Raw genomic sequence first — 11948 nt, 5'->3', positions numbered from 1 at the left:
AAAAGTTTTTTTTTTCAGATTTTCAAAGGGTCAGATTTTCCGTTTTTTCAGGGGGAAAGTCGACTTTCGCCAAAATCGAATTTTTTAGCCGGGTGAACGTTCATAGCAACTATTTAAGCGACGAGCTATTCAGAACTCTCAAAAGTATGTGGAAAAAATGAAAACTGGAAAAGTTTTTTTTTTCAGATTTTCAAAGGGTCAGATTTTTCGTTTTTCCAGGGGGAAAGTCGACTTTCGCCAAAATTGAATTTTTCAGCCGGGTGAACGTTGATTCCAACTATTTGAGCGACGGGCTATTCAGAACTCTCAAAAGTATCCTATCGTAAAAAGGAGAAAAGAAATCGATCCCGAAATATCTCGAAAATCTCGAATAAGAGTTTATAATGAGAGTTACAATAAGGGTCGCAAGGATCAGATGAAGGGTCACAAGGGTCATGGGAGTCTATGTGGGTCATATGGGGGTTGGCGAGCGGAGTGAGCAAGTAGCCCCCTGATAAACACAGTAAAATAATTCAATAATGCCGCATTTTGTCATACATCTGACACACCCGCAACACTCCTCCCCCCGATCCCCAACAATTACCTCCCCATTCCGGTAATTCAATGATATTGAAAATTTGAAGAAAGATCTAGCGGTGATAGCCAGCACTGTTCATGCCCAGTGGCAGCTGTTACGCTGGGAAAACTTTGTAATGAAAAACTTGAAATTCGTTGGACTGCGGTCACCGTGAAAGTGCGAGTACTAAAACCCGTACGTTTCCATACTATCGAAACATTGTATCGAGCTTCAAACAATGGGAGAAATAGACATATGGCTGATGGCTACTTCACGTCTTTTATGTTGAAAAAAAAAATGTATATACTTCAGACGTAAGGTAGAGAGAAAGGAAATTGAAGCGGCAATGACGGATGGCTTCCTCAGGCCTCCCACTTGAACGATAAAATTCAGTTGTACCTATTGTAAAAATACACCTTCGGTATGTCTCGTAAAACTGCGTGCACGCGGTCTACTGCAAGCTGTAGCGTGAAAGGGTAAATGGTTCTTATGCTGGTGAATAAAAATATGGGGAGAGAAATGATGGAGTGAGAGGGATGCATGATCGTTTGCCATTGGACGGTGGCACGCGTGGCTGCGGCACCTGCCATGGGCATCTTTTCAAGGAGTCCTTTGCCGCCGTGAGCCGACCGGGCCAGCCGTGTGTGCCCCTCACCGGTCGCCAATGGGGAGTGTGGAGATGGATGCAGCCTCCTGCGAGACTGTGAATGAGGTGAAATTTCAAGGGGAAATGAATTAAGAGGGGAGATGTTAGTTTTTTTGGGGGAAATTCGGGACGGGGTTTACCTGTGCTCATTATTGCGCTATTGCATAATTTTTTTTGTTGAATGCAGTTATTATAGCCCTAGTTGATCAACGCGAGGGAAATGCCGCGGAATGTCGTTTTTTTTTTTATCATTAACTGGGTGAGCGGAAAAATCGGAAAAAAATTGAATTCGTCGATTCAAGTGGGTTGGAAATTATGTTAATTTTTAAAGTGATTTATATGCGGAATTTTTATTCTATTTTTTTTTCATTTTTTTTTATTTTTTATTATTTTGAAGAGATGAATAATTTTTTTTCATGTTCCTCTATTGAAAAGTGGGTGAAACATTGCTTTTTGGTCAGCAATCTATCTCGCCAAGCATATGCTAGACTTGAGAATATTTCAAATTTATTTTAGCTGATGAATAAAAAATATTTATGTATAATATAAATATAAAAATATATGATATAAAATGCATCAGGATAATGTGATTATTAATAAGAATAACAAAATTGATGTATTATATATAATGTATTATTATTTTATACATTTTTTGTACAAATACATATTTTTATTCGTAAATTAAGATAAACTTGAAATATTCCTGAGTCTAGGATAGGCTTGACGAAATAGATTGCTATCCGAAAATATTTCACCTATTTTTTAATAGAGGATTGACATGAATATCTGTAGACCAGCAAAATTAAGGGTCATCGAGTCATATAGGGATGGCGAGCGGCGCGAGCCTAGTTCATTATAATAATTTTCAAAGATGGAAATCTCTTGATCGTCAATATCTCGTTAACGATTGATTTTAGAAGAAAATGTCACAAAACATTTTCTGTAGCTGACAAAATTTCCTACAAAAAATTCCCATGATATTTTCCCCTAAATTCGCTCACTCCCAAGATAACCGCAAAAATTGGAACGAATCGCCAACAACATTGTCGTTAAGTCCTAGTAAATCCGCACTTTTCCTCTGCTGGTGAAATGAAAATTCCGTACGAGTTTGTGTAAATAAACAGAGGAGTTGAAATCACCCATTGATTGAGAGTGCTCGAGCGCCGAAGTTGATCCACTGCTCAACAATTTCTCCTCCACGTAAAAGCTAGTGCTGACAGCCACGAATATATCTGTCAAAATATCGAAAGCTGCATTCAAAGATCTTTAGCTATTGCGATTTTTCCACTTTTATTAATTTTATCAATTCACAAATTAATTCAGTAGTGAAGTGGACAAACAGTTTAAGTCAGTTCCATTCTAGCGCCAGTTCTCGATGAATATCTCAAATTCTAAAGGAGTGACAAAATTTTCGTAAAAATCTTTTTTGTAGAGAGAAGTGAAGACTGTATCGAAAAAAATTCTTACAAAAATTTCGCTATCTTTCGTAACCCGTTAGCACTCGCCCCATTTCACCGAGAATCTTTACTCGCGCCAGGAGAGAATCTCTGGCGCATTGCGCGCACACTCGCGCTCGATAAAATATTTTTTTATATTTTATTGAAACACGCCAGACGGTTTTCATTGACCTCAGAGGAAAGAGGAATAACTGCTTGAGGCAATCAAAAAGTTTCAGTCCAAAATCTCAATTTTTTTATTATGTTCCCTATACCCTGAAAATTTTTTCAAGAGAAAGTCATGTACACTGATAGACTGATTCATTTCAGCAGCGAAGTGGTAAAGCGCTATAAGTCAATTTTGACTATTGAACAGGTTTCAATGAATATCTCGGAGTCTAAGGGAGATAGCAAAATTTTTATTATAACATTTTTTATAGAGCCGATTGAGAATTACAACAAATGTAATTAAGAAAATTTCGGTATCTCCTTTAGATTCGGAGATATTCCTCAACAACTCAAGTGGAAGATGAGTCGACTTGAACCGGTTGACCACTTCGTGTTTCGGTTTCGTTTCATTAAAAATTCAATGAGTCATTAAAATTTCAGAAAACGTCAACTGTCCATTTTGCCCCACTTGGAATTTCCAGAGAAAAGTAGAAAAGAATGATAATTATAACTCTGGAGAGAATTTTTTTCCTCGTGAATTCGATTGTTAACAAATTTGTAAAACTTCTTAGAAATAATCTGGCGCATTTACTCCGCATATCAGTCTGTTAACGCGGGGCGGGCGTTTGTCGGTGATTCTGTTATCCAAAAGTAACCGGGATAAAGATAATGTTTGAGTATCCCCAGACCAGCAATCGTTGTTCAAACTCCTTAACAACTCCAACACTGACTAAACAATTTCCCGAGGTAGGGGGAAAAAACAGCTCGCCGCAATAAATCGCATGACTCGTTTGCAGAAACGAGTAATCTGGCATACATCTGGAGGAAAAATTCCAGTTGCTGGGAGTCACGGTCTATTCTCGAAAAAAAAAAAAAAAGAAAAGAAAGGAGAGGCACCTTTTCTGCTCTGTTACGTAGGTGTATACCTGCCCAAGGAGCTTTAAATCTTGGGGGTCAGGTAGAACCTTCAGAAAAACCCGACGACTTTTCACTGTTGCGTGGTGGATGACAATGGGTGGAGAAATACCTGGGGCAGGTTTTAAAAATCACATGTTCTGTTGTTGGATGGGGAAAAACGTGGTCAACACGTGGAGATTTTTCGAACCTTGGGAAACTTCAACATCTGAGGATAAATACGATTTTTTTTACTTTTTTTAGCACTCCAGGAGTTTTGAGAATTATTGGCATTTACAAACAGGGATCCCCATCAATATTAAATTTCTGTAATATTGCGAGGATTTGACCCTTACATTTTTGAAGGTTTAAAATATGTTGATTCAATTTTTCAAATAATATAATATTAATAATCAGATTTTTTACGAATAATGATATATTTAAAATTTGTTAATATGAAACTGTAAATTTACTACTAAGTGCATAATTCAAATTTCTTGAAAGGGGATTTTCGATTACACAAATAATTGTCAATCTTCCCACCCCAAATTATTGATTGATGAAATAGTTGAAAATTTGAATATTTGAATTAATGATACTTAAGTAGTCAAAAAATTTCAAGAGTGATGTTATTTAATTAAGCGCTGGAAAAGTAGTCGTTATAAAATATTACAAATTTGGCTATCCCTGTTTACAAATATTGATGATAATTTGAAGATAGCGATGTGAAGGATTTTTTAATGATGATGCTTTTGATCAATTCAATGATTTTTCATTGAATTTGAACGATTTTTTAAAACTAAACTTTGAGAAAGAAAATTGTGAATATTTGTTTAAGAGTTCATTAGAACATTTTGCAATGATTGCCTTCTTTTTAACCCTAGATTGATCATTCCGTTATTCTGACTCTCATGACCCTTATTTTGATCCTTAAAACCTTTCATTTTGGAGTCTTAATTTCGAGTACGAAATTTTTATCACCAAAAGTGGATTTGGATTGTTATAATATAGAGAGATATTCGGACGATAAGTGGCAGGTTATGGCGAGTGTGAAGTTTGCTGCACGAGCCGAAGGCGAGGGCTGCCCTCCCAAGGGCCACAGAATACTTTTCGGACCAGTGTCGAACCCTATTTTTCATCACAATGTATGAAAAGTGGAATTTTACGCACAAGTGATGAATTATACTAACTACGCATCCGATTATGTTGTTATCGACCGAATTTGGACTAGTATTTTGCAATCTCACCAAATTGCAGCTGATATTCAATGATTTTCGTCGTCTTTTTCCAGATTTTGAATTCAAAATCCATTCTCAGAAATTCAAAAGTCATGCAATTCACAACTCAAAATTTTCCAAGAAAATCAATTGGTTGTGGAAAATTTTACGGAACTGTCACGGAATTTTTTCAGAACGTTCCATAATTTTGATCTGAACCTCCTGTGAGAAATTACAATACCGTCACTTAAATTTTCTGAGTCGATTCCGTAATCGGTGAGCGAATTGGGAGTTCCGTCATTTTTACTGAATATTTCTCTCCGTATGAATTGAATTGAATTTTTGAGTTCATTTCCCAAGATATTCACTCACTGTCCTCGAATGGCCATTTTTGGAGACCGTTATTTTGTGATATGTATATGAGCAAAGAACTGTAATCCGAGAATCGAGGGGTTGATTCAGTACAATACCGCTGTGCATATTGTTTTTTTTGTTCCTCCGTCCTCTTTCACATCTTTCTTGCTTTGTGAGAAACTGAGCAGACAGTCGATGCAACTTACCACCACCCCCTGAGCGTCATTCGGTTACAGAGGGGTACACGGGGGCGCACGCGCCAGTCTCACCGACTTCCTGCCATCCGCCTTGCTTCCGCTATAGGCCCCCCTTTTTTTCGTATCCCCAGGCTATGCCCCAACATTCAACTTCTAGGCTAATGCTCTTTATTTTTAGAATTTCTTTTTTCAGAAGTTCCTCTCCTTTCACAATTTTTCGGTTGCTCGGAATAATTTCTTTTCATTGTCCTGAAATTATCTCGGTAAAGAGTGGGTTTAGGAGAAAATGTTGTTAAACCTTCTTTCTGGAGAATTTTCTCAGCTACAAAAAAGGTCTAGGGACTTGTCTTCCTCAAACTACTCGATAACGAGATAGAGTTGATTTAATGATTCGGTGTTTTCCAAATATTTTATGAAGTACAAAAGTATAACGTCCTTGGATGGGTTCGATTATCACGGAAAGGAGTGGGTTTAGAGGAAAATGTTGCTGAACATTTTTTGTGGAGAATTTTCTCAGCTACAAAAAAGGTTGAGTGAAATTTTCTCCTAAAACCCCTCATTAACGAGATATTCCCGATCTAAAGATGCATGTTTTTCCAAAACTTCATGAAATACAAAAAAATTGAGTTCACTGCTGTTAATCGTTTCATTAATCAGTGTTCGACGATAATGATAATCGGCTCTTCCCCCAGACGATTCTAAAAATTTCACACTTGTCATTGATAATAGATAACAATTCAAAACTAAAATACAGACATTTCAGTCATTTAAAGTGCGATTTGAGGGCTTTTCGATGCTGATCATTAAGAAGACCCTCGGAATCACCGAACGGCGTATCGTCCTCGTCGTGGCCCCGTGAATAAATTCTCGAGAATCCGGGATGTGCAGAGGCCCTTACCACCGAGGAAACGGAGACACGGTTCGTTTGGTCACCGGGCGCACAACCCGATGCGCTGGCGATAGGACCACACCGGGGATTTTATTATACGGGCTGTGTACTGTGCATCCTTTTACCCTGTTTGTCAGGGGGGAAACAAGGCTGACGATTAATTTCAATCAAATCTGGGAGATATTCAATCCATCAATTCATAACGAATTAATTCCACCCATGAGTTTCATGATTTTTTTCTGGAATATGTCAATTTTTCAGTCTTTATTCATTTTATTTATTTATTAGGAAATTAGTTACAAAGATGAAATTATCTCGCAGTTATATAGTTAGAATTTCGTAGCATGAATTCATATAATTAATTATTAATTATATAAATTTAGATTTTTTTAACTATTATTATTTTTATTAGTTCACTAACAACAATTTGGTCCATAAGATTTTTTCCATTTGTTCTTGAGTCATTTTTTATCAACTTTGGACAATTTTTTCGATACAGCACTCACAGAAAATCATTAATATTTGTTTAAAAGTTCATTGGGTTTGCCGGGGAGATATTCGATCCATCAGTTCATAACAAATTAATTCCATCGATGAATTGCGTGATTTTTTCCTGAGAAATGTAAATTTTTCAGTTTTTATTTATGTATTAGGAAATTAGTTATAAATGTCAAATTATCTCGCAGGTGTCGAGTTAGAATTTTATAATATGAATTTATATAATCAATTATTAATTATATAACTTTTGATTTTATTAATTATAATTATTTTTATTAGTTCATTAACAACAATTAACTCCATAAGATTTTTTCGATTTGTTCTCGAGTCATTTTTTATCAATTTTAGACAATTTTTTCTACAAAGCCCAAGTAATTTTTTCCAAAATGCAGTTTTAATGCCGTTAATTACCCCTCAATAAAAAACACTATCTCTCATTACATAAAATGATTACCGCATGCGTTGGTCGATGTCCGTATCGGGTGAACAATAAATGTGAATATTGCACAATTAAATAATCCCGTATTTAAAAAAAAATAACAACAGAAGAATGGACATACAAGGGTGCACGGTGAAGATAACTGTGTTACGCAAGGAGGATGCGTTTTCATAGGATACCATTCACCTCGGAAAAGGAAACAAGCCTCCACGGTGCTGTGCACATACTTCCCATCGGGCGTATCCAAAGACCCCTACCCGCCTGACAAACCATCATAAAATCACAAATCTAAATTTTCTCTATTCTAAAAACAACGGGGGGAAAATGGAACACGTGGGCACTTCGCTCCGAGGGGTTACGCGGGCGTTTCCTTGATCGCGGGTGGGACGGGTGGTGGGAGGCGGGAGGATCACGTAAGTGAAATGCTGGTGTGTGAAAAGCCACTCAACGAAACTGTTGTAATTCTGTTTTTTTCCTTCCGAGCACGGAGAGAAATATTCAATAAAAATTACGTATTTTTTCCGTAATTCCGGAGCGAAATGTGGATGTAGAAAATTTTACAGAAATGTCACGGAATTAGTGATAGGCATATCAATCACACGGAGAGAAATATTCAATAAAAATTACGTATCTTTTCCGTAATTCTGGAGCGAAATGTGGTTGTAGGAAATTTTACGGAACTGTCACGGAATTTTTCCGGAGCGTTCCGTAATTTTTATCTGAATCTCTTGTGAAAAATTACGATACCGTCACTTAAATTTTCTGAGTCGATTCCGTAATCGGTGAGTGAAGTGAGAGCTCCATAATTTTTACTGAATATTTCTCTCGGTGCAATCATAATTACCGTTAAATTGCGAAATTGTCTATTTTTAACATAAATTTTGAAAATTTTAAATATTAAAGTAACCATCAATTTGTACATTTATATTTCGAAATATTCTATCAATCAATAGTTTAGGTAGGAAGATTGAGGATTATTTGGATAATCGAAAATCAAGTACCTAAAGTTAGAATTCAGTAGTGAAGTGGTAAACCGGTATAAGTCGATTTTGACTATTGCCCAGTTTTCAATGAATATCTCAAAATCTAAGGGAAATAGCAAAATTTTTGTTGTAACCTTTTTTGTAGAGGAAATTGAGAGCTACAAAAAAGGAGATTACAACAATTTCGCTATTTCCCTTAGATTCCGAGATATTTATTGAAAACTGGCCAATTGTCAAAATCGACTTATACCGGTTTACCACTTCGCTACTGAATTAACTTGTGCTGATAACATTCAACTAAGTTGAAAATCTGATATAATTAGGTAAAAAGAAATGTTATTCAATTTAATAAAATAAAGTAAACAAAAAATTATACATGATATAAGGAAATTATGTGCAAAATAAACATTCAAGAAATTATTGGAGATTCAAAGTAGTCGTGTTACGATTTCGGAATTTCAATAATTTTTTATGTCCATTACTCCTGGCTTATCTTTTCCGATAAAAAAACATGAAGCCAAACAAATGTTACGGAAAGTCATCACCCAATATTGACTCTGTTTGAGTTCACAAAAATTCTATAGTTCAAAGCCGGAAAGCCTGAATTTTGAACGATTCCGAGTTTTCAGAGTTTGATCGGCCCCCGGGCTCCATATGTCGTACTCCCTCGACGTTGAATTCTCATTCCCACCCGCATGGGAGCAGTGTCTCCCGGAGCTAAAGCTAAAATAATCGATTCTCACAACCATATCCACAAATTCTTGAAAAATTAAAATAATTTGAAATTCATACGAAAATAAAACACATGGGGGTGCCTTCATAATTCTCTAAATCCGTTTCACATCATTTGTATTAAAGTTCAACAATTATTCTGTAGAATGATCCCTCAACAATTTCAATGAAAACTTCACACAAAATATGATTTAATAATTCAGATAATTTAAATATCACCAATCATCATTAGTAGATGATATAAAGCGGACGGGAATTTCAAAAAATAAATAATTGTCTCGTGATGAGTTGAAAAATTAACTAGAAAATTATCTAGAAATTGACGAATCCGAATATGAAAAAAACTCATACAAAAAAATTGAAAAGTTCAATCTTAAAAAAATTAAATAATTCCATACGGATTCATGAAGATTTAATGAAAAATAGAAAAATTGCCTAATTGACAAATGAGAAAAATTTGAAAAAATTATTTAATAAGAATAAGAAAAAATATATTGAAAATAGATGAATTAACAAATTGAAAATTTCATTCTTAAAAAACTTGAAATGAAATCTCGTGAAACATGAAAAAAAATTTACTGAGCAATTCATGGATTTCAAAAATAAAGCGAAACATTTTGAAATGACACAAAAACCGTCGATGAATTTCCCAATAATTCATCCCCAAAAAAATTAACATAAAAACGTTATCAAGCAGGTGCAACCCGGCCATAAATAACATCCCAAAATTCCCAAATCGAAAAATCCAAAGAATCCAAAGACCTGTCTAAAAAACTGATACCAAAGAAAAATGAAGAACTAGAAAAATAAAATAAAATGAAATAAAATGAAGAAAAATTGAGAAAAAAATTAAAAAATGAAACATCTCCAGAGAAAAATCAATAAACCCCAAAAGAAACCAACGCGGTTGTTGACTAAAATAAAACCGAGAGGACAAATGAACAAATTTCAAGACCAACTTCAAAAACTGAAAAAAATTGATACAAAAAAAAATTGAAAAGTTTTTCAAAAAATTCCAAATTCCACAAGCAGTCACGAATATTGAATGCCAAATAGAAACATTAACAAATTGCCAAATGAGAATAATTTAAAAACCATTTAAACAAATACAAAAAATATATTAACAATGAAAAAAAAAAGCAAGAAATTAAAAAAATGAAAAATATGAAAATTCGATTCTTAAAAAACTTCCACTAAAATCTCACGAAGCATGAAAAAACGAGAAATCCATGAGTTTCAAAACAAAATTTTTAAAAATGCAAATGACCCAAAAAAATCATAATAAAAGCGTTAAAAAGCAGGTTGCACCAGCCGGGTGTAGCGGTGCCATAAACAACGTCCCAAAACCCGCGGAAAAATTCCCAAACCAAAAAATCCCAAGAATCCAAAACCTGCCATCGCCTGAGAACGCCGAATCCAAAAAATCCTATCTCAAAAACCCCTAGCGCCTCAGCATCAGTCCCCTCGGCAGGCCCGGTGCAAGAGGCCCCGTCCAGGTAAGGGCAGCTGTCCACCAGGTGCCCCGTTTCCTCCCCTATTCCAACTCCCCTCCCCCCCTGCCGACACAACCCGTAACATTGTGGGGAAGCGCGTGCGCGCATTTGCTCCCCTTCCCCCTCCCCCGCCGGAAAGCCCAACTGGAGGGGATAGAGCAACAGCACCGAGAATCAACCATTCACCGGATTGGTCGTTGGCTCGCGCGCGCCTCCAAGAAACCCCGATGCACGTCAACTGAATCCTCAGTCGACCCTGGGCGCTCTCGTAGGAGCAAACCCAGCGCTCTAACCTCCAAAAAGAAATTGGGATTAAAGTTTTCACCCCTCACGTGTCGCGCCAATTTGAATGTTCCGGGGCATTCGCACTCGATCGATTGATTCTATTGATTTTTACGGAGGTAGATGAGATAAAATAGTCGAAATAAATTGGATAAAGTATATGGAATAAATTGGATGAAATAGATTAAAGGGAATCAAGTCAGATAAACGGAACCAATAAACTTGAGTAAAATTAATCAGTGCTGAAGTGAACAGATTAATCGTGTTGTGCATCAGTTGAACATTAATTCCTCATCTCGAGGCGGGAAAAAAAAAACCAATTGCGGCTTTTTCAGTACAACCCACCCGGTCACATTTATGGGGGTGGTAGGCGGAGAGTGCGCCGTCAAAGGTACCGGCGGCAAAAGCCATTCCTGTCACTGCTGCAGTCGTGTAACAAGTGACGTTGGACCGAGCGTTTTATTATCACAACATAATCGAGGAAATTATCGTGTTGATAAGGAGGGCTTCGAGGGGGATTTACCGAGTCCAAGTGGCAAAAACACCGGGGGTGACAGTCATATTCTGGCGCCGTTGAGGAGCAAGATGAGGGTGCTGAAGAAGTTGAAGAAGAAAATGGGATTAGGTGAGAATTATTGGAATTGGATTGTTTTAGTTTTTCGATTTTTCGAGGGTTGGCGGGCGCATGGAGTGGGGGGATCGATCCGTTTGGAGAGGCTCGTATTGTCTCGCGTGGCAACCCCTTCAGGTACCCGGAAACTAACTCCGATTTTCAGTGATTCAATTTCCAGCCTCGAGGGCGCTACGGGAATCGATAAATGAAGTTATGAGAGGGGGGGGGATTCAGCAGATGCACAATGGGGTTTTTATGGGGTGAAGGTATTTCGGGGGGTTGGGGAGGGGCGAGATTATTTGTAAGGGTTTTTGTCAGCTACAGAAAATTTTTGAACAGGAATTTCAATTGCTCTCATGAATTTTTAGATGTTTTGCGAAAAGTAAGAAGGGAAATTCAACAATTGGATTGAGGGGTGGGGGACTTTTTTGGAAAGATTATTGGTAGTTGCAGTTTTTAAACAAGAATTTTAATAGCTCTCGGAAATTTTTAGATATTTTGCTAAATGTAAGAAGAGACATGGAACAATTCTGGGTGTGAGGGGGAAGGGG

At 36.7% G+C, this 11948-nt stretch overlaps 1 protein-coding gene across 3 annotated transcripts in view; it reads left to right on the top strand.

Moving 5' to 3' along the window:
- LOC107041093 (protein neuralized) overlaps positions 1 to 11948 on the top strand; it is a 39521-nt gene that overhangs the window by 8721 nt on the left and 18852 nt on the right. For 2 of the 3 annotated variants that reach the window (XM_015261477.1, XM_015261476.1), the window contains exon 1: positions 10774 to 11409. The exons of the other annotated variant lie outside the window; for it this stretch is intronic. In XM_015261477.1, coding sequence (XP_015116963.1) covers positions 11142 to 11409 — 268 coding nt within the window. In that variant the 5' untranslated portion in view covers positions 10774 to 11141. Of the gene's footprint in view, positions 1 to 10773; positions 11410 to 11948 lie in introns of those variants that run through there. 3 annotated transcript variants of the gene reach the window in all.

The sequence above is a fragment of the Diachasma alloeum genome, unplaced genomic scaffold (assembly GCF_001412515.2).
Source record: "Diachasma alloeum isolate Michigan unplaced genomic scaffold, Dall2.0 Dall_scaffold_00354, whole genome shotgun sequence".
Classification (NCBI taxonomy): Eukaryota; Metazoa; Arthropoda; class Insecta; order Hymenoptera; family Braconidae; genus Diachasma; species Diachasma alloeum.
This window is presented reverse-complemented; position numbering and strand designations above follow the sequence as displayed.